Genomic DNA, 18,082 nt, shown 5'->3' on the forward strand with positions numbered 1-18,082 from the left:
GCACGGCACCGCACGGCACCGCACGGCACCGCACGGCACCGCACGGCCCCGCGCCGCGCCGCGCCGCGCCCCATCGCCCAGGCCCGGCCCAGCGCATCCACCAGCGGACTCGGCCCTCGCCGCCGAGGTGTCTGGCGGGGACGGCGACAGGGCGGGGCTACCGTAAACCGCCTATCGGACCTGATTGGTACTGTGACGGACGTTAGAGATAACCAATAAGAGAGCGTTATCGCTGATGGGTGTGGGCTCGGCCTCTCGGGCCGCGGCCAATGAGCGTCGCGGAGGCGGGCGGGAGGCGGGGCGATGTGTCGCGCCCCCGCGGCTCTGCGCGCGGCCGAGGTGGAGAGGTGGGAGCGGGCGCCGCCGCCGCGCGCTCGGGCTGAGCGGCCGCGGGGCCGGGACGGGCACAGCGGGCACAGCCGCGGGACCGGCGGGACGGGACGGGCAGGACAGGGCAGCAGCAGCAGCAGCCGCAGCCGCAGCCGCCGCCGCCATGGATCACTACGACCCGCAGCAGACTAACGACTACATGCAGCCGGAGGAGGACTGGGACCGGGACCTGCTTCTCGACCCAGCCTGGGAGAAGCAGCAGAGGAAGGTGGGCGCACCTCTATCCTCTCCCCTCGCACGCCCATCCGCCGTGCTGCCGGGACCCAGCCCCGCCGCCCCCTCTGCCGCCGCAGCGGGGCCGGTGCGCGCCCGGCCGGGGGCTGGCGCGGCGCTGCGCGGCGTGGCGGGGCCGCGGGGGCGGGCGGGCGGGCAGGTGATGGCGGAACGGGGAGGGAGGGAGGGAGGTGCGGTGGCAGGGCCCCCACAGCAACAGATGTCCGCCCTGTCACCGGCACCTGGCTCGCAGGTGCGACCGGGCGGAGCGGGGACGCCGCGGGGCGATGGCGGGGCCCCACCGCATCCCCCCTGCACGCCCGCCGCCGCCCGCGCCCCGGCCTCGCCGGCTGGCGGCGGGACGGCAATTGGCTTCTGGTTTGAATGGTGTGGTTTAGGGCAGGGCTTGCGCGGAGCTCATGTCCAAAAATGGTAACATTCGGCCCTTTTTTTAAACCGAAAGGGTGGCGGTGGGGAGGGGAGCTCAGGAGGAGCTCCGCTCGCTAGTTATTTTTTTTTCTCCTCCTTCTTTAAACCAAAAGCATCCTGTATTAGATCACTCAGGAATCCTAATCCCCGAAACATTTCCGTTTTAGTCACTCCATCAGACAACAATAAAGCAGAATTTGGAACGGCACTCGTGCTGGCATGGCAGGGGCACCGCGGGGTGCAGCAGGCTCCCGCCGAGCTTCCCAGACAGTCACTCGTTCTCTCTTGGCTCTTTTTGGATCGCGCCTTGCGCTTCCCGAGCTGCGATCGGGCAGGAGAACCCCAAACCTTCCATGCGAGAGGGGACGATACTGCCTTTCATGCATGGATGATATATTAATATATATAGTGTAGCCTGATATGCAGGGCTTTCTGTAAGGAGCTGGGAACAACTGGGAAGGATAACACACCAGTGAGAAGGTGCTTATTCCTCTTTAACCCTTTTCCTCCCCCACTCCTCTGCTTCCAGATTAAGGGTTTTCAGGTTCTCCTGAAAAGCTCTCTCTCTCAGAGCTGTCTGAAATGGTGCCACTTAAAAGTCTTTCTCCTGGAGCCTGATGAGTTAATTGAAGGTGATATCTACAGACCTTCTGTCATCGGTTTCCTCACTCAGGGACTTGAGTGGTGAGAGTAGAGAGCATAAGAAGTAAAGTATACAAACAAGGGCATTTAATGGAGAAAGAGTTGATAGTGCATGAGCTTATGTTTCAACAAAGGAAAAGCAAGGAATGTAATCTTGATCTGGGGTGTGAGTCCTGGATGGCTTATCGGAAGTCAGAGTCCCTCCTTTGAGGAGGGAAGTCTCTTCCTTTTCAAAAGATCTGCCTGGCTGCGAACTCCGTTTCCAGGCCTACGCCTACGTCTGGCCAATACATCTAGAAACAGCCAGTGGGGCCCAGAGCAAGATGGGCAGCCTTGCTCACAGGCTGTGAAGGGAAATGGTTGTCATGCTGTGGGGTTTTTTGCCTTTCATGGTGCAGGGTGAGGTAAAATATTTTCTGTGTAGTGGGACACTGATTTGGTTGTCAGAAGCAGGAGTGAAACGTTTGGATTCAAAAGAAGTCTCAAACCCCAGGTTGTGGTACATGCTGGAAACACGCTTTTAATATTACCTCCTTCCAGGAGACTTAAAGTCCCGTTGGTCCTATCACAAGAGGGTGACAGAGAGCTACTCTGTTAACTTGGGTTAGTTGTGCAGAGGGGAGAAGCCAAGAGGGATTTTTAAGGAATGAATACATCTGCTTCAGAATAATCAAAGCCAACTTCTTTTGATGGTAGACTGCTACCAGTTGAACTTGATGTTCTGGGAGTCACTCTCCAGCTTGCTGAGTGGGAGGGCTCTATATGGTTAAATGTCTGTTATTGGTGGTGAGATCACTTTATTGTTTCTCTTCCTGCTGATGGACAACTGAAGCTGTTCCCTTCAGCCGTGAGTGCAAGCTCATAGTTTTATTGTGACCCAACCCTGTGGTGTCTGTAGTTAGGAAGGATCAGATCTGGGAGTGATGGCTCTTCCCAGTTGCAGCCCATCAGGTTAATGACCCCTCAGAGGGATTGATGACTGGACCGCAGCCTGGGCAGGCTGTGCAGATATTAGAGACAGTCTTGATCCTCCATGGGGGTCTGAATGTGACTAAAAGCCCTGTTGGGGTCTTGGGGCTTGCTTCCTTCAGAGGTATGGAGGTAACAGTATCTACCAAGCATAAGCCTGGGATGTGTGGTGCAGTAAAACTGTCACTCCTTCTTGCCTGTGAAATGAAATCATTGCAGTAGTTAAATATAAATGTTCATTAAAGTACATGTTAGTTAATAGCTTATGGAGATGAACAAGAGAGATTCATGCTTCCCAAATATTTGTGTAGGTTCTCTTCAGGCTCAGTCTTTTCTGGTTGACTCAAGTGTTTTAGGTTTTCCTTTACCTAAGTCTGATTGAAGTACTACTGAATTATTGTCGTAATTATTATTTATAGCACTGAAGCCAGCCAGTGAGGCAGACTTGAAAGTTTGATGCTCGGGCCCTCTCTGGGAGCAGGGACAGCACATCTGAAGTGGTGACATGGTCAGTAATGCAGTGAGCAAGTGTCTGTGGAAGAAGCGCCTGTGTCTTGCTGGCTATTTTCAACCCATCCCCTTTGTGTCCTGGCTCAGTAAGGCCCTCTGGGCTGGGTATGGCTGTGCCACAGTGCTATCCTGCCAGGCTTTGTGCTGCTGGGACTAATTGAAACTTGGGAAGCAAGCAGTCTATAGAGATGTTGCTCAAAGATGAATTATGTCCAGCTTCCCTTCTCCTGGCTACACGGGTTCAGCAGAACTCAGGGTGGATGTCAGAAGTGGGAGCATCTACTGATTTTTAGTAACGGCCTCTACAGGAGCATTATAAGGACAAGTTTGCTGAGTTTTTGGGAGCTGGTTTGCAGGTTCCCTCCCTGCACTGAGACAGATATTACAGCCTTTGCTCTTTGGGATGGTGCTTTGAAATAGATAAATAGGCAAAGTGCAGAGTGAGTTTCATATTTGAAGGGTGAAGCCTGGCCTCTTGAATATGATACAGAGAAGAAATGATGGTCTCGCACCTCTTCCTACCTGTCTCTTCCTGGGAAGCTACTTTTTTACGATGTAGGAATAAAGTGACAGTTTCTGGGAGGAAAGCAGCTTTCCATATGAAGCCTATTTTTCATGTCTATCAGAAGAGACTTTCTAAGAGGTTTTAAAGAGCTTGTCACAGCATTGCTATTCCTAAGTGGCAAAAAATACAATGTGCAGAATGAATTTCATCTGATATAAGCCTCTGCACAATCTTTTGTGCAGGAGCAGGGGGTCTCTTCTGGGGATTAAAATACTTTCTCCTTTGAACTACATCTCAGTACTTTGAACTGTTGAACTCATCTCAGTAGTTTCTTTTAATAGCCTTTTCTTTCTTCTGCCTTCTCTCCTGTCTGGATTCAAGCCTCCAAGTAGCACTAGCCAAGGCATAACAAGATTGATCCTTCTGTTTCCTAGTGTTACAAAGCAAAACTTGCTGAAAGCCAGTGCAACAGACTCACCTTGCTGTCGAGATAGACAAGCTTGCCATGTAAAAAATACATACGTGGGTCTTTAGTGGCCAAGAGATTGTCACTTACACCCACAAGGACATTTCTCCCAGTTGATTACAAATGGCCAGCTGCAGTGTTCAATATTTTCCTGACGGGTTGGTTCAGGAGCTGGATAGGTGAGCCACTTGGTGCTCAGCATACCTGCCTCATCTTTGCAGGTGAGGTCAAGAGTAATGGTGAGAAGAACAGCTTCCATCCACTGCCTCCTGAGTGTCCCAGAGAGGTCAGGAATGACACTGGGGTGAAGCTGGTGTTGTTGGGGGGGGACTGGTAGGGGTCAGCCTTCAGGCCCTCCATGCAACAGACTCTCCCATTGACCACTCTCATTTCATGAGCTGGTTGCTCAAGGTACACCTCATTCAGGTTTATTTTAAAATCTGACCTGAAGCAACTGTTCCCAACTGAAGAGCCAGCAGGGAAACTTTAAATGCTAAATTGCTTTTTGACCTGACAGCTGCTGTCTTGACTATATGAGTAGGAAGCAGTGTTCATTTGCAGCATGTAGAAGACAGCCATATGTAACTTAAATGCTGTAGGGAATGATAGTAACACTTTTCTTTATTTAAAACAAAACTAAAATTGATGGAAATAAATGTCCTTGTCTTTATCCAGTGCTGCTCTACCTCATCAGGTTTGACATCTCTGTGGCAATGTGGCAATAAATGATATCTCTGTCTGAGAGAACTGCGCTGTTCAGATTTGTGGTGCTGCTGAAACAGTGATAGCACAAACTTTGGGAGCACCTTTTCTGCCCTAAAGAAGTGCTTAGTAAGCACAGTGGTTCATGAGCTTACAGAAATTCCCTATTAGAAACTGCAGTCTCCCAGAACCCCTCTCATCACTCTGTGCTGTGCACTGCATGTAAAGATACAGTAACCTATAAAGCCATAGGTCTTGTGGCCCTACTGTGTCTGTATCCGGCGGATCTTACTGTCTTGTTATGGTTTGAGTTTTGCTGTGTTGTTCGAGATGGGATTGTTAATGATAGAAAGTATCCATTAAACAGAGCCCTCATGGAAACACCCCACTTACAAGCCTGCTGGTAGCGTGCTTAGATCAGGTGGTATGAGTGTGACTATTATCTCTGAGAAAATGTAAAAGTCACAATCACAGTTTCTTTTTCCCTCCTATTCAGAATGCTGTGTAAGAGGGAAACTAAGGAGAAAGTAGACATGGGCTTAGAGGAGACCATGTTCTTTGAGGGGGACTCTATAACAGATCCCAAGGATCAGCTTGTGAGCATATGATACTCACCAAACTGTATTGAACTTTTCCTTCTAATCCTCTAGGGAAGGGTGAAACACCTCAAAGGCATCCAGCTATCAGCCCAGTGATGTAAAGTGTGTCTGTCTGGGGAATTTCTTGCTGACTGCTTCAGGCAATCAGTTTAAATGCTTGTGCATGTGATTTAGTAATGACATTTTTTCTGCACATAAGTGCAAAGGCTAGAGAGGATAACATTGTTTTCTGTCTTGACCACTTGCCTGCTTGCAGTGCACATGCTTAGGGCATCTGTGTGCCACTTAGGGCATCTTTAAGTAGAAGCTGTTTGGAAACCAGTTTTCTTGTCTGTCTGGTGAGAACTTGTCAGAAGGAACCAGGTGCTTTATAATTCAAGTTTAACTGGATATAACTCAGAATGTGGGCTGGTAAACCTGTTCAGTAGAAGCGTTCGTGAACACTGGAATCACAGTTTTAGAGCCATGTGTGTTACAGTGGTGAACTGGTGAACCAGTGAACGGTAACTGCTCTTGCCAGCCCTGAGGTCCCAGCTGCTCCTGGTGTAGGCACTTTGCTCTTCTCGTGTGCGCTGTGTGAGGTGCAGTTCTCATGTGTTTTTAATTGGAGGAGGAGCAGGGTTCAGTTGGCTTCCCCAGCTAGGTTGTGAGTCTGTGTGCTTTTCTGTGCTGCCTCACTGGAATCCACTGAAAACATTGACCTGAAGTTCTTAAGGCTGGCACAAGCAGCAGTGACTGAGATGGTGAAAACTTGCATGGCTGTGCTGGGGAAGGACTGAGAGTATTTTCCAGCTGCCTTTGGATTATCACTGTTGTGCCTGACACCTCAGCTGCTCTCTGGGGTACGCTTACACTAGCAGAGAATGGCTGTGCTCTTTCTTACAATGAGGTGTGGAAAGCAGTCACTGTAGAAAAGAAGCTGAAGAACTATCTAGGGGAATGTTGGGAAGCTGCGAAAATACAACATACAGTGGACTTGTCTCACTTTAATTTGTTGTGTCTGCCCCAGGGGCTTGCTGGATGTACTGCTGTGATTTTTTTAGAGATATTTTGTGCAATCTAAGAAATGGTGTTTGGGAAGATGGAAGACAGAGTGCAACAGAGTTTTCTTTTGTATGAGAATATACAACTGATTTCTTGCCATGTGTGACTATTGGAAACATGATGGTTACCATAAGGAATGTGCTTAGCATGAGTTCTACAAATCTTCCATAGCAACTGTCATCCCCTCACATATGTGAACTGCGCCTAAAGGGGGGGAAAAGACATATGATATGCTTGACAACTGCTAGGGTAGGAAAAACATAACCTCGGCTGGAGAGGCACTTACCTTTTCTTTGCAGAGGCATAAGATTTGCTCTAACTCTGGGATTTTGGGGCTGAAGCATGTTACTCAGAGCTTGGATCTGTTGGGATGAGTTGGTGTAGAGTGGTGAGATGGATTTGTCAGCAGCAGTACTGTCTGTCTGGTGCTGGTCATGCCAGAGAAGTGTGTTTAATTGAAGTCTGCAGAGCCACCCACCACTTTATTTTGATCCTGGCATGTGACACTGACATACAGGTTCCCAATAGTCACCCAGATCCCTCAGACAGACCTGGGGTCTTCTTGGGCAAATCATGAAAATGCTTAAGTGAGCAAATAATGAATATGATTAACAAAAAAAAGCTCACTTCCTTTTCCCCTCCTGCCTTTGCCTTCTCTGCTCTTGTTCCTTGCCTTCCCTGCTCTCGTTCCCCCTCTGCATGAGAGCAGAACTTGGTCATAGGATGTTTGTGGTGTGGCCTGCTGCCAGTTTTACCTCTTGGCTCCCTATTAGGCAGTAAAGCAGAACTGTTTTTTTCCCATGCTGGTTTCCTGTCGTTGTGTCTTTCCCACTCAGCTGGCAATGAGTGTACCCTATTGGTAAGGGTTGGGTCAGGCCTTTGCAAGCCAACCCTTGTACTAGTACTGCAGCTTGCTGTCCTCATGCCTTTACCTGCAGTTGTCCTCCTCTTCTTCTTCCAAATCCATGACTGCTTTGAAGCACTACAACATAAATGAGGCTCTGCAGAGACATTCTCAAACCTCAGTGCTCTGAAACAGCTCCCATTGGCAGGGCTGGGGTATGTGTGCATAAACAGAGAGGATTTTGGTCTCTTGTCCAGATGAGTTCTCAATTTGACATTCTATTATGTAGACTGGAAATATGTTCAACCCTGTGGTGTGAGAAATGACAGCAAAATTGGCCTTCCTATTGTATTAGAGCCAAGATGGGAAGTGCTGGCAAGTGAAAAGACCGTGTCTTGGCTACACTGGCTACAGTGGACACCAGTGTTGTGTGCTTCCATAGCACCTGTCTGTCACTCAGTTTGGAGTGGTTTCAAGTAGGTTTCTGAACACCAGCAATCCAGAGCTAGTGGGCAATCTTACAGAAACACCACTGTGGATAGTTGATAGGTAGGTGAGGCTGCGGGGCAGATTTCTTAAGCAGCGATTTTTTCCACATCCTCTTAAATGGCTTATGTGGTCAATGGGAAGGCAGGGATGATGGATGAGCTGGTTGCTGCTTTGGCAGTCTGCTTGACTTTGCAGTGACTGAGTATTACTGCAGTGTAGGGCCTGTCCTTCAGGATAGCGCAGGTGGGCTCTGCTTATGTGTCCTGTGCATGGCCCTCATTTTTCAGAGGACCTTGTGAAATATTGTCTCTGTCATGCAACACAGCATGGATGTGCAATGGTTCACTCTGCTGCTTCCATGAGCACAGTGTGCTGGGTGGCTGGAGAAGTTTCACACAGAATACTTGTATTTCCTTTTACAACACTGAGGACACCTCTAGTGTCCTACAGAGGTGCTGAACCAAGGCCAGTTGGCAGTGGAGGAAGGACTTCTGCTTTCCATGGCCTTTGGATCAGGCAGCCAGGGCACTTGCTGCTCCTCACTGCAACATATGATGCTACGCACTCAGACTTCACTGCTGCTGTAAATGGAAGTTGTGCTGTTACATCTTCGCTGCAGGAGCTAACCCATAAAGGCCTCTGAGAGATGAGAGAGAGTGAGAGAACCATGTATGGTCTCAGCATCCCAGCTGAGTGCTCTTTTCTTCATCATGGAAAGTGATGTGTACATCCTAGAGCCCTGTTTCCTGGCCAGATTCCATAGCACTACAGCAGCTGAATTTCTCTTGCTATCCAATGTACTTCCTTACCTGTAATCCCCTTCACTTTATTTGAATCTACCCTTCAGTAAATGAAGAGTTAGTTCTGCTACTTAAATGTATTAAACCCAAGAAAGCTCTAAATTTTGACTCCATGGGTGAAAACAAAGCAAGCTAATTTCTTAACTACTAAACAATGTCAAAAAAAAGAGGCTGTTTAAAGCTGTTTAGACCACACCTATGCCAGGGTTTATCAAAACGGAAAGCACTTAATTTCCTAAGGAAAACTTTGATTGCAGCCAAAAATCAGTTCCTGCTTTTTAAGCATATTTATGCTTCCAGGTGAGTTTCCTACATGGCTTCTCTGGTTTGGGAGATGTGGAGGTCTCCCACCAATGAAGTAGGGGAGAGCAGTAGCTCGAGTGCATGGATCTGGTGGCAAAAGGAATGTGGAGGTAAGTTTGTTCAAGCTTCTGCCATCCCTCTAGCTCTGCTTGTAGTGTTGCTGTACAAGAGGAGCCTGTCCAGAGGAAGCATTGTTCTTGGCACACCTGGTTCTCCGCACACAGCGTGAGACCCACCCTGTGCTTCGTCAGTGCTTGCTCATCAAGCACCTTTTGACAGTGGCACTTGGAGGCAGCTGTGCTGTGCAGAGAAGGTTGGGTGGAGGCAGTGGGGGAGTACATTCACGAACAGGAACCAGTCTGTTTCAGAGTGGCCAACATGTGGAAACTTGCTATTTCCCAAGGGTTTTGTTGGGCCGTTGGGGAACTTTGGCCAGGGATGAGACTGCTTCCAGCTGTGGTGAGCCAAGTCTGAACTCACTCTGGGCAAGATGCCCAGATCCACTGGTTTTCCCCTGCCAGAAATCCTCGCTCTCCAACCAGTGATACCAAGCTCAGTTTCTGCAAGTCCTCAGCTGAAGACCTCTGAAGGAAAAGAAAACAAGGAGACCAAGCAGAGCAAGATACTCCTGAGGAGGGGGCAAGGGGAGTCACTGAAGAGCTTGTGCAGGGGGATGCCAATGGTGGTGTGTCACCACTAAGGGCTGGCTATTGTGGGTGAGGGCTGGTGAGAGGTGTAGGGACCTGCTTTTCCTAGGGCGAGTAGAGAAGTAAAAGTGGATGGTTGTGGTGCAAGGATTTGGCTTTCCTTGGTTAGACAGAGCTACCTGACCTGTAGGGGCATGACATATTACTGGCAGTACCATCAGCGTAGTCATCTGTGAATGAGTATTGTTCCTGTCATTGTGGTTTCAACACACTGGGGATTTCTTATGTGAAGTAGGATATTGCTTTCCTCTTTTGTGGAAGCTGCCCTTCAGGGTGAGGAGACTGTGTATCTAGGAGCCATACCAAAAAAGGTATGGCCACAAAAAACTTAATCTTCCAGAGTTGGCAGTCCTTCTTGTTGCAATTTCTGCATTGGGATAGGGCTTTTTGCAGGGATTCATTGATCCAGTTTGATTTTCTACAGACTGCTCTGTAGTCAGATGCTGTAAAAGAGCAAGGAGATGTGTGTGGCAGGTGTGCAGGGAGCCTACCTGCATGTTTCTTGTACGGATTTCTGGTCCTCCCAATGCTGACAACAATTGCTAATGAAAGGAAATTTATGCTCTTTTTGGTGAGTGTTCTTGGCTCTTGATAGTGTGGGTGTTTGCATGAGGCTGTTTGGTTAGAGCTAGCATGTCTCTGCTAAAGAGTTTCTAAAATGCCTGTGGTCACAACTCCTTGCATGCTGAAACAAAGCATCTCAGGCATGATACTAGGGCAGTAACTTAGCATGCACACACCTGCCTGCTTCATGTCTTTTCAGTCCAGTCATGGAGAGGTGGTGGAGCTGACGGGACCAGCGTATTAACAGAAGACCTTCTGTTCCTGCAAACACATCTCCTCCAACACTGATAATTTTCATGAGCCAGCATATCATTTAGTGACACATTGCACTGCTCCTTGCTGTTGCAGCCTGTTGCAAGTAGTCTGACCCAGCCAGCTACTAAGAGCCTCCTACGAGGTGGACTGCTGAAATCTGTTTCCATCCTAAACCTAAAGGAATATTTTCCTCCCCCTCCTGTAATGGGTTGTTTCTTTAAAGCTGTTAACTGGCCATAATCCAACCATTACTACTGTAATTAGTGAACTGCTTACAGTAACTAAAGCATTTGAAGCATAATATCCTCTGTTTGCAGAGCTTGGAACAACTTTTGCTTGCAGTCCTGTGGGAGGTAATTACTGCCGATGGCCCAGGGGCGGGTGCAGGGGACACAGGGCAAGCCTGGCACAGCTGCCACACTGCCTCTTGTGCCAAGCCCCAGCTGGTGCCCTGTGGCCTTCCCACAGCAGGGAGAAGCCTAGGAGCCCCACAGATGTGAGCCGGTGTGCCTAGCTTATGGTGGTGATCTGTTGTCAAAAAGGAGCCTTCTCTTTGCAAGCTGTAGCAGAAGACCATGCTGTTGGGTGGATCTTGCAGGGCAGCTGGTGACATTGAAGATGTGATGTAATAGGACTTAACGTTTGGTTTATACATGGTAGAAAATCGCTATGTCGCAGCAGGGTTGATGTCTCCTTGCTGTCAGGCTACCCTCTTGTCCTGTGTGCCTGTTCTCGCCCTCCACCCACCAAACTACTAGCTTCACAGGCAAAGCTTCCCAGGACTTTAGCTTCTGGCCCTGCAGATTGATTCTGCAGGACTTGGGATTTCCAAGCAGGCACATCCCTCGCTGCATTCTTCAACCACCTCTCATTTTGGGAGCAGTGAGGCAGCTTTCCTGAAGGCTTCACCTACTTTCCTCGGTATACCCTGACAAGAGAGCAGTACCAGCACGCTTGTCTCTGTTCTGCTTCCTCATGTTTACCTCCTGAGATGAAGCTTGTTGTAACTTAAGCTCTTCCTTCTTGGGGAGGAGGAGGGGCATGGTGAGGATCAAGTGTGGGCAACTTTTAAAATGGAGAGCCCTGCTGGATGAGGAGGAGTGAGGGTGGGTGAGAACATGCAAGTACAGCAAGAAAAGGCCCTGCAGTGGTAAAATACCTATCTGCCCAGCTGCCAGCCATCAGTTGGCAGGCACACTGTACTCAGCAGCTGAGCAGGGTATTTGTTTACAATATTTGGCCTGTGATGGGGTCAGAAAAATGAAAAGTCTTTTGGCCTAAGGAGGAGGTTTTTCAAAAAAACCCAAAGAACGAACAACAGCAACAAAAAAAACCCCAAAACAAAAAACCACCACTACTAGCACCACTGTCAAACCTACCCACCCAAAAACTCACTCCCACTGCAGGGTTTTCGTTTTGCTCTTGAGCAATTATTGTGCAGTGTCTCCAGGCTTCATTCCTGTGTGGTGCTGGGCAATAGAGGCACTGTCTGCAGCATGGCCCTAGCAGGTGAAATGAACAGAGAAACAACCTTTGAGAATGAGTTTGTTCAATGTGCTCTGGACTTAACCTAGGAAGGAAGAAATGTTCTCACCCCTTTGGACCTTATGCATGCTGTCAGCCTCTGCCACTGCTGTCTAATTTCCTATTTCCCCAGAAATCTACTGTTTTCCCTGAGCTGTGTGAAAGGTTGAAAATATGCTTGTTGCCATGTCAGTCAGAGTGGTCAGTAAGGTGGGAAGGAAGTCTAGAGTGCCAGTGGCCAGAGATTTATGTGGTGGGCACTGTGATATGCCAAGATCTCTGCCTGCTGGCCTGGGCAGAGTCTGCCTGTTGCCTTGCACTCTACCTGCATCTTTCTGCAGTCTCTTGCTGGGCTTCTAGCTTGCAGGGTAATTGGAGAAAGGGACCGTGTTTCTGCTCCATGTTTGTACACCTCCCTGTGCCACAGAACTCTGATCTGTGAGTGTGGTTCCCAGATGCCGCAAGGCCAAAAACACTGAAAAGATGGTAACTGATTTTAAATGTTCCTTTTTCTTTTTTTTTTTATTTTTAAGTGTTCAAGACACTTGTGCCAATTTCAGCACATCCTGTTCGTAGTACTTCCATGCAATACACTTGACTCAAAGAAATGATTTTCAGTTCCATGTTCATTTGCACTAGCACTATGCGTTTGACTGGTTGTTGGTTTTAGGTGCTGGTGCAGCCACTATCAGTACACCCTGATAGTGGTGTACACACTGCGTGCTTCTCAATCTCTCTTCAGGACAAAGTCTAGTGATGGATCACTTCAAAGTGGTGCTTCTGTATTTCTGTCATCTTTAGCTTCAGATGTCTGCTTTCTCCACACCCTTTCAACTTGCTACAGTAGCAGAGCAGTATTTGGTAGCGTGTTTCTGATGTGGGTGTAACCAGAGAATAAAATCACCACCATGCTACTTTTGTTAAATTTTGCTTTAGTTTAAAGCATCTTGTAGTACTCCGTGATATCTTTTTCTACCTATATTTCTTTATCCCAAATTCTACCTCCTCCTCTTCTTTGTTTCCTTGTCTCACCTTCATTAACAGGAGCTGGGGAGGGAAATCTGTGTTCCCATCTTACTCTGCCATTGTGTTCAGTGATCCCATGTTTTGGATTGAAGATTGCTGTTCTGCTTAGGTGGGTTGCTGGCTTTCATGGTCTGATACATTAACAAAATGGTGTGGTGCTGAAAAGACATTTTAAACTTTTTATTAGTAAGATGTTAATAATTGTCTTCATCTCTTTCCTGTAGAGACTATTCTGGTGGTGTCATTGTTCTTCAGAGGTTATTTGGAAGTCACCCACTGGCACTGGGCTCCAGCAAGCCTTGCTCTGCTTCTGAGTGGGGCAGCAGCAGGAAGGTTTGAGGTAGTGTTTGTACTGGGCACAGTCAGGCTTTGGGAATTGAAGGTGTGGATTTGGGGTGCACAGCCCATCCAAAGGAACAACTCTCTAGGCAAAGAGCAAAGCTCTTCATCAGTGCTGGGGCACTGCACACAGTACACAGTAAGAGATGTCCTTTGGATAAACATGCCTCTGGGAATGAGTGTTGTCCATACTGTAGCGAAGAGCGAGGCATCTGCAAAGCTCACTTGGGTTTGTATTCCCCTCTGACCTTCTTGTTTGGTGGATTGGTAAGTCACGTTCTCCTATGACTTCTCATATGAACCCTTAGCACAGTTTTGTACGGGTGCTAATTTGTCATGAAGTTGCAGTGCCCAGAAAAACCACCAACTTTCTCATCTTAGCAGAAGAGAATATAAATATTAGCTAGATGTGCCCGTTTCTATCAAGCTAACTGGGACTTAATTTACCCACTGTTTCCTGCTTGCTTTGCCTACCCACCTAGTTGATAAAGGGAAGACAGCTGATATAATCTTTTTGGATTTTAGTAAAGCTTTCGGGACTGTCTCTCACAGGATCCTTCTGGACAAAATGTCCAGTGCACAGCTGGATAAACACATCATGTAGTGGGTGAGCAATTGGCTCATGGATCGAGCACAGAGGGTAACAGTGAATGGAATGACATCAGATCGGTGACCTGTCACTAGTGGGGTTCCTCAGGGCTCCATCTTAGGGCCTGTGCTCTTCAACATCTTCATAAATTACTTGGACGCAGGACTGGAAGGGAGCTGTTGATTCCCTTGAAGGTGGGGAGGCCCTGCAGAGGGACCTCGACAAATTAGAGGACTGGGCAAACACCAACCATATGAAGTTCAACAATGGGAAAGTGCTAGATTCTGCACCTTGGATGGGGCAACCCTGGATGTACATACAGGCTGGGAAATGAGATGCTGGAAAGCAGTGCCACAGAAGGGGACCTGGGGGTCCTGGTCAATGGCAAGTTGAATATGAGCCAGGAAGGCCAACCCTGTCCGGGGGGGCATCAGGCAAAGCATCGCCAGCCGGTCGAGGGACGGGATGGCTCTGCACTGGGGTGACCTCACCTTGAATATTGTGGGCAGTTTTGGGCACCACAATGTAAGAAAGACATTAAGCTCTTAGAGAGTGTCCAAAGGAGGGCAACAAAGATGGTGAAGGGCCTTGAGGGGAAGCCATATGAGGAGTGGCTGAGGTCACTTGGTCTGTTCGTTCTGGAGAAGAGGAGACTGAAGGGAGACCTCATTGCAGTCTACAACTTCTTGTGAGAGGAAGAGGATGGGCAGGCACTGGTCTCTTCTCTGTGGTGACTAGTGACAGGACCCGAAGGAATGGCTTGAAGTTGTGTCAGGGGAGGTTTAGGTTGGATATTAGAAAGAGGTTCTTCACCCAGAGGGTGGTTGGGTGGTGGTACAGGTTCCCTAGGGAAGTGATCACAACATCAAGGTTGACAGAGTTCAAGAAGCATTTGGACAATACTCTCAGGCACATGGTGTGACTCTTGGGGATGGTCCTGTGCAGGGCAAAGGGTTGGACTCAATGATCCTTGTGTATCCCTTCCAACTCAGCATATTCTGTGATTAGTGGGCAAAATATTTTACACCTGTATATTGGGGATAATGCACTCCAGACCTTATAATATAGTTTATGTAGTGCTTATCTGCTTTTGACTTGTCAACTTTGCTACTTCTGCAGCCTTACAAAATGGATGAATAAATGCGTGGTGTAGTTGCTGTCTGTAAAGTGTATTCTAGAGAGTTTGCCAGAGGGTGACGTAAGGTATATTCAAATTTAAGTCCCTGATGATTCCAAATACACAAATCTTATGTTTCGCACGTAATTTATTTAGCTTTTCCATATGCAAGTGCTGAGTGTTCTCTCTTCATCTATTTACTTGGGATAAGACTCACTCCAGATGCAGTTCCACAGTCTTTAGTCCAGTCTGACTGTGCTTATCTGTCACTTGTTCTCAGTTGGATGCACTCATGATCAGTACCTGCACATGCTGTGGAAAAGTGAGTTTTCAGCCAGGTAAGGGTTGATCCTACTGAGCCTAAGGTTAAGAGAAGGAGGTGTCAAGGTGGGGAAAGTGAAGGGTAAATGCAGAGTGGGACTGCCCACTTTAATGGCAGCTTGTCAATAACGTGGTCAATGTCAGCCATGAAACCAATCCCTTTGGAGCTGCAGTAAATGTAGACAGGACCTGGCTCCTGGCAGCCAAAGGAGCTTGAGGTTTGTGCTTTGTTCCAGGCTTCTAAATACCTTTTGCTAGGTTGGAAAGCAAAGCAATGCTTTCTCACTTTATTTAAGCCCTGCCCAAATTCCTTGAATTTTTGCAGCTTGGTCCAGGTGATAGTTCTAGTCTGCATGTGAAAAGAAAAAAGTGTCCACAAACTCTCCATGGGTAGGAATGCAGTTTAAAACCACCTCTAGCCATGCAAAATATCTGAGATTGAAGGAAGGGTTTTGGAGTGGGGAATGGAAATCTACCTGACACAAATAAGTCATGTTGAACGCTGTGAGACTGTGCTTATGGCTTGATAGAATAAGGGGGCTGAAATTAGCGATAGCTGCTTGAGAAATAGCTGTTCCTTCCTCCCCTTGCAAGGCACAGCCTCTGCATTGCTCCAACATTTACTACTTATGGACATGAACTGTGAGCCAGATGAAAGAACTTAATCAGTGTTAAAATTAATTTACCAAAACAATAATAGGGAGAAGAGTTAAACCTAGATTTCTCTCCACAGTGAGGGAGCAGCAAGAGAATGGGAAAGAACTGGAGAGAGTCTAAGGAAAAAAAAATCTTGACTGTTTTTGCTGTGGAAATAAATCCCAGCATATCTGTGTTCTGAGGATCACATTGCCTGGGTCCCCAAGTGCTGGCCCTGGACTGGGATTTGGCATCTGTCTCATTTTCAAGTCCAATGCAGTCTCCTGCCTTCTGGAAGTGAGTGCTTAATGGCTGGTCAAAGAACTACTGCGCAGCAGCTGCTGAGCTGGGAAAGAAGCTGCTTCTGTTGCCTATGCAGGAATGTTCGCTACCTCCTCTTAGGCCCTGTAGAGATTGCTAGAACTCAGTGCAGTTCTCACAAACCCAGTTGCTGAAGCTTTGAGGAAACAAAGCTGCTCAGCAAGTGCAGTCTTTAGCCCTCCAAAAGCTCAAAACCTGAAGACTTTGCCATGCTACTTTGCAGAACACCAAACTTCTTCCATGAACAGATACCAGTAGTCTGATACCCATCTTTAAAGAGGGACAAGGCTGCTGTAGGGAATTTTGGGAGCGAAGGGTTGTGTGTGATGTGGGTTGGCGTCTCATTCCTGGGAGCTGGTGCTTCCCTTTAGGGATAATGTAACAGGGGGTTGTTTGCTACTACAGTGAGGGGCTTGTTGCTGCTATAGTGAGCTAAATGGGAATTCCCTGACAGCAGGGAGATGCTCTGCTGTAGTGACTCCACTGATGGGTACCTGGTTCTTTATTCCCTATCTGATGCATAGTGCTCTAATCTGATCTCTTTTTGCTATCCCATCACTGTTCATATGGACATCTGTTGTTCTGCTAACTTGCTTCAAATGTAGTTCAAAGTCCAGCAGCATGAACGTGTCAGGACACTGTGCTGAGTCTTTGTGGGTAGACCTCAGCCTACAACAGTCCTAAATACAGAGAAACCACACAGAGAGCTGGAGACAAGCTCTAAATTATCAGGGTTGGGTTCTTAAGCATCAGGAAGTCAGGAAAAAAAAGTGCTAGAGTAGCCTGCTAAGCAAATGCAAGAGGCTTAGCTATTCTGATAGCTGAGAAGGGTAGAAATAAATTCTAATTCACTTAACAATACTTACCTGCGTGCAGAAATGAGTTGACTTGCTCATGGCATGGAAGACAGTCTAATGTGGAAATGACTAACTTCCTCTGGCAGTTACCAGTACACTGCATGGGATGTAGGAGGTAGGATGTGAGGAGGTCCTGTGCCACTAATAAGTGTAACTAGGCTTGCTAAGTATCAAGTTGAATTTAATGCTGTGAAAACTCAGAAAGTAGAGTTGGATTGCCTTATTTCTGCAGGAAGAAAATGTTTCCCTTACTAGCACAATGCTCTGTGGCCATCTGACTGCATAAGAGGAAGCAAGAGTCTTGCAAAGGTTAGATCCTACATGCCTTGATAATAGGATATGTGATCCAATGGAAGGAAAGAGAATCCCATGGGAGAGAGGGCCTGAAATTCATTACTATTATCTGCTAGCCTGCTGGTTTAGGTCACTTTCTCTTTGCAACCTGTGGTGGGTGCTGCTGTAGGGTTGCATGGTCATAACTGCATGACACGTGTGGCAGCAGTTGGAGTGGGAGAACAGTGTGCAGTACTCTGCACTGGATGCTTGTGTGGCAGCCACTGTGTCCCTGGGTGATGGCCAATACCTACTGGGGAGTGTAACAATAGTGTGATTGCTTGCTGAGGAAAGGGTTGGGACAACTGTACCCTTGTTATTGAAGCCCACCCACTGTTTATTCAGTTGGGAGTGGGATTATTTCTTCCTGGCCCACAGGCAAGATCAGCTCGAGCCTCCCACTGCGGGATCTTAATTGTCCATACCCTTTTCCCTGTGAAGCTGCATGTAATATTGCCCAGCTATATGCTTGGATCAGAGTGGGGTAAATCAGCAAACAGCAGACTTCCAGGGGACTGACTGTGGTCAAAATTGCATACATCCTTCTGCAACCTTCCATTGTGTGGCTCTTCAGAGGAGACAGCAGCA

At 47.8% G+C, this 18,082-nt stretch overlaps 1 protein-coding gene across 6 annotated transcripts in view; it reads left to right on the forward strand.

Annotated features, from left to right (window-relative positions):
• The first annotated feature begins 415 nt into the window (after positions 1 to 415).
• ACTN1 (actinin alpha 1) overlaps positions 416 to 18,082 on the forward strand; it is an 88,407-nt gene continuing 70,740 nt past the window's right edge. For 5 of the 6 annotated variants that reach the window (XM_027708107.1, XM_027708101.1, XM_027708080.1 and 2 more), the window contains exon 1: positions 416 to 598. In XM_027708107.1, coding sequence (XP_027563908.1) covers positions 494 to 598 — 105 coding nt within the window. In that variant the 5' untranslated portion in view covers positions 416 to 493. The remainder of the gene's footprint in view (positions 599 to 18,082) is intronic. The other variant, XM_027708087.1, reaches the window with a different exon arrangement.

Source organism: Neopelma chrysocephalum, unplaced genomic scaffold (genome assembly GCF_003984885.1).
Source record: "Neopelma chrysocephalum unplaced genomic scaffold, ASM398488v2 Primary Assembly neopelma1_24, whole genome shotgun sequence".
NCBI lineage: Eukaryota > Metazoa > Chordata > Aves > Passeriformes > Pipridae > Neopelma > Neopelma chrysocephalum.